At 50.1% G+C, this 1,240-nt stretch overlaps 1 protein-coding gene across 1 annotated transcript in view; it reads left to right on the top strand.

Moving 5' to 3' along the window:
• Window positions 1–1,240, top strand: part of COL23A1 (collagen, type XXIII, alpha 1) — a 108,173-nt gene that overhangs the window by 95,250 nt on the left and 11,683 nt on the right. The window contains exon 21 of the mRNA XM_011967059.1: window positions 720–764. Within this exon, the coding sequence (XP_011822449.1) occupies window positions 720–764 (45 nt within the window). The remainder of the gene's footprint in view (window positions 1–719; window positions 765–1,240) is intronic.

Genomic DNA, 1,240 nt, shown 5'->3' with positions numbered 1-1,240 from the left:
GCCACCAAGCCCAGCTAATTTTTGTATTTTTAGTAGAGAGGGGGGTTTCACCATGTTGGCCAGGCTGTCTCAAACTCCTGACCTCAGGTGATCCACCCACCTCAGCCTCCCAAAGTGCTGGGATTACAGGCGTGAGCCACTATGCCCAGCCAGAACATATTCTTTTTAATACAACATTGATCTTTTTAATGTATTAAAACTTGTTTTAGAGTCAAAGTGTTCTTTCTTGTTGAATGTTTTATATGCACACAAATTAAATGTATATTTAGCTGCTGTTGGGTGTAGTGTTTTATAAGTATCCACTAGCTAAGAATAAAGAACTGAAAACCCAGCCCCTCTGGCCGCATACCAGTCCGGTGGATGGACAGCTATGCACACCCTGTGGCCTGTACCATTCGTTCGCATCCTGCCCGTTTGTCTCAAGAGAAAGAGCCAACAGCTTTGAAGTCAGGCAGATCTGGTCCTGGCATCGTCGTTCCTGGGCTCTGTGGCCTGAAGCCAGTCACTTAACCCTCCAAGCCTCAGCACCCGAATCTGTGACATAACAACTTACCGGTGATAGCCATGGGCTACATCTGCTCGTGAGGACTGAGGAAACAGAGGGGGTGGTGGGTACTGACCCACCCGGGGCCGGGCACACAGTGTGTCTTGGCCTCTGGCTACTGACACCTCGCTAGGAAAGGAAGGCATAACCCCTCTTGCCATCTGTTTCCTTCCAGGGCGAGCTCGGATTGCCTGGTGCCCCAGGAATCGATGGAGAGAAGGTCTCTGGGCCTTTCATTTCCTTGGTGATGCCAGTGCCTGGTATTGGGCTGTGTCTCTGTGTGTGTGTGTGTGTGTGTGTGTGTGTGTACAGAGTTCAAGACCATGTGTGAGAGAGGCAAAAATCATGGATTCTGGCGCCAGGCTGCCTGTGTGCAAACCCTGGTCTGCCCTCAGGCCCCGGGCAAGTTGCCTGCTCTGGGGTAGGGCTGAGTAGCTCTGTGTGGAGAACACTCAGCACAGTGCCTGGCATGTGGTGAAAAGCCATAAAAGCTAAGAGCATCAGTGCCATCGTAGGTATTGCCCCAGTTCTAGAGTGTGTGTGTGTGTGTGTGTATCTGTGTGTGTATCTGTGTGTGTGTGTGTATCTGTGTGTGTGTGTATCTGTGTGTGTGTATCTGTGTGTGTGTGTGTATCTGTGTGTGTGTGTATCTGTGTATGTGTGTGTATCTGTGTGTGTGTATCTGTGTGTGTGTGT

The sequence above is a fragment of the Mandrillus leucophaeus genome, unplaced genomic scaffold (assembly GCF_000951045.1).
Source record: "Mandrillus leucophaeus isolate KB7577 unplaced genomic scaffold, Mleu.le_1.0 Scaffold782, whole genome shotgun sequence".
Classification (NCBI taxonomy): Eukaryota; Metazoa; Chordata; class Mammalia; order Primates; family Cercopithecidae; genus Mandrillus; species Mandrillus leucophaeus.
Note: the sequence above shows the minus strand (reverse complement) of the source record. Positions and strands in the feature narration are given on the sequence as shown.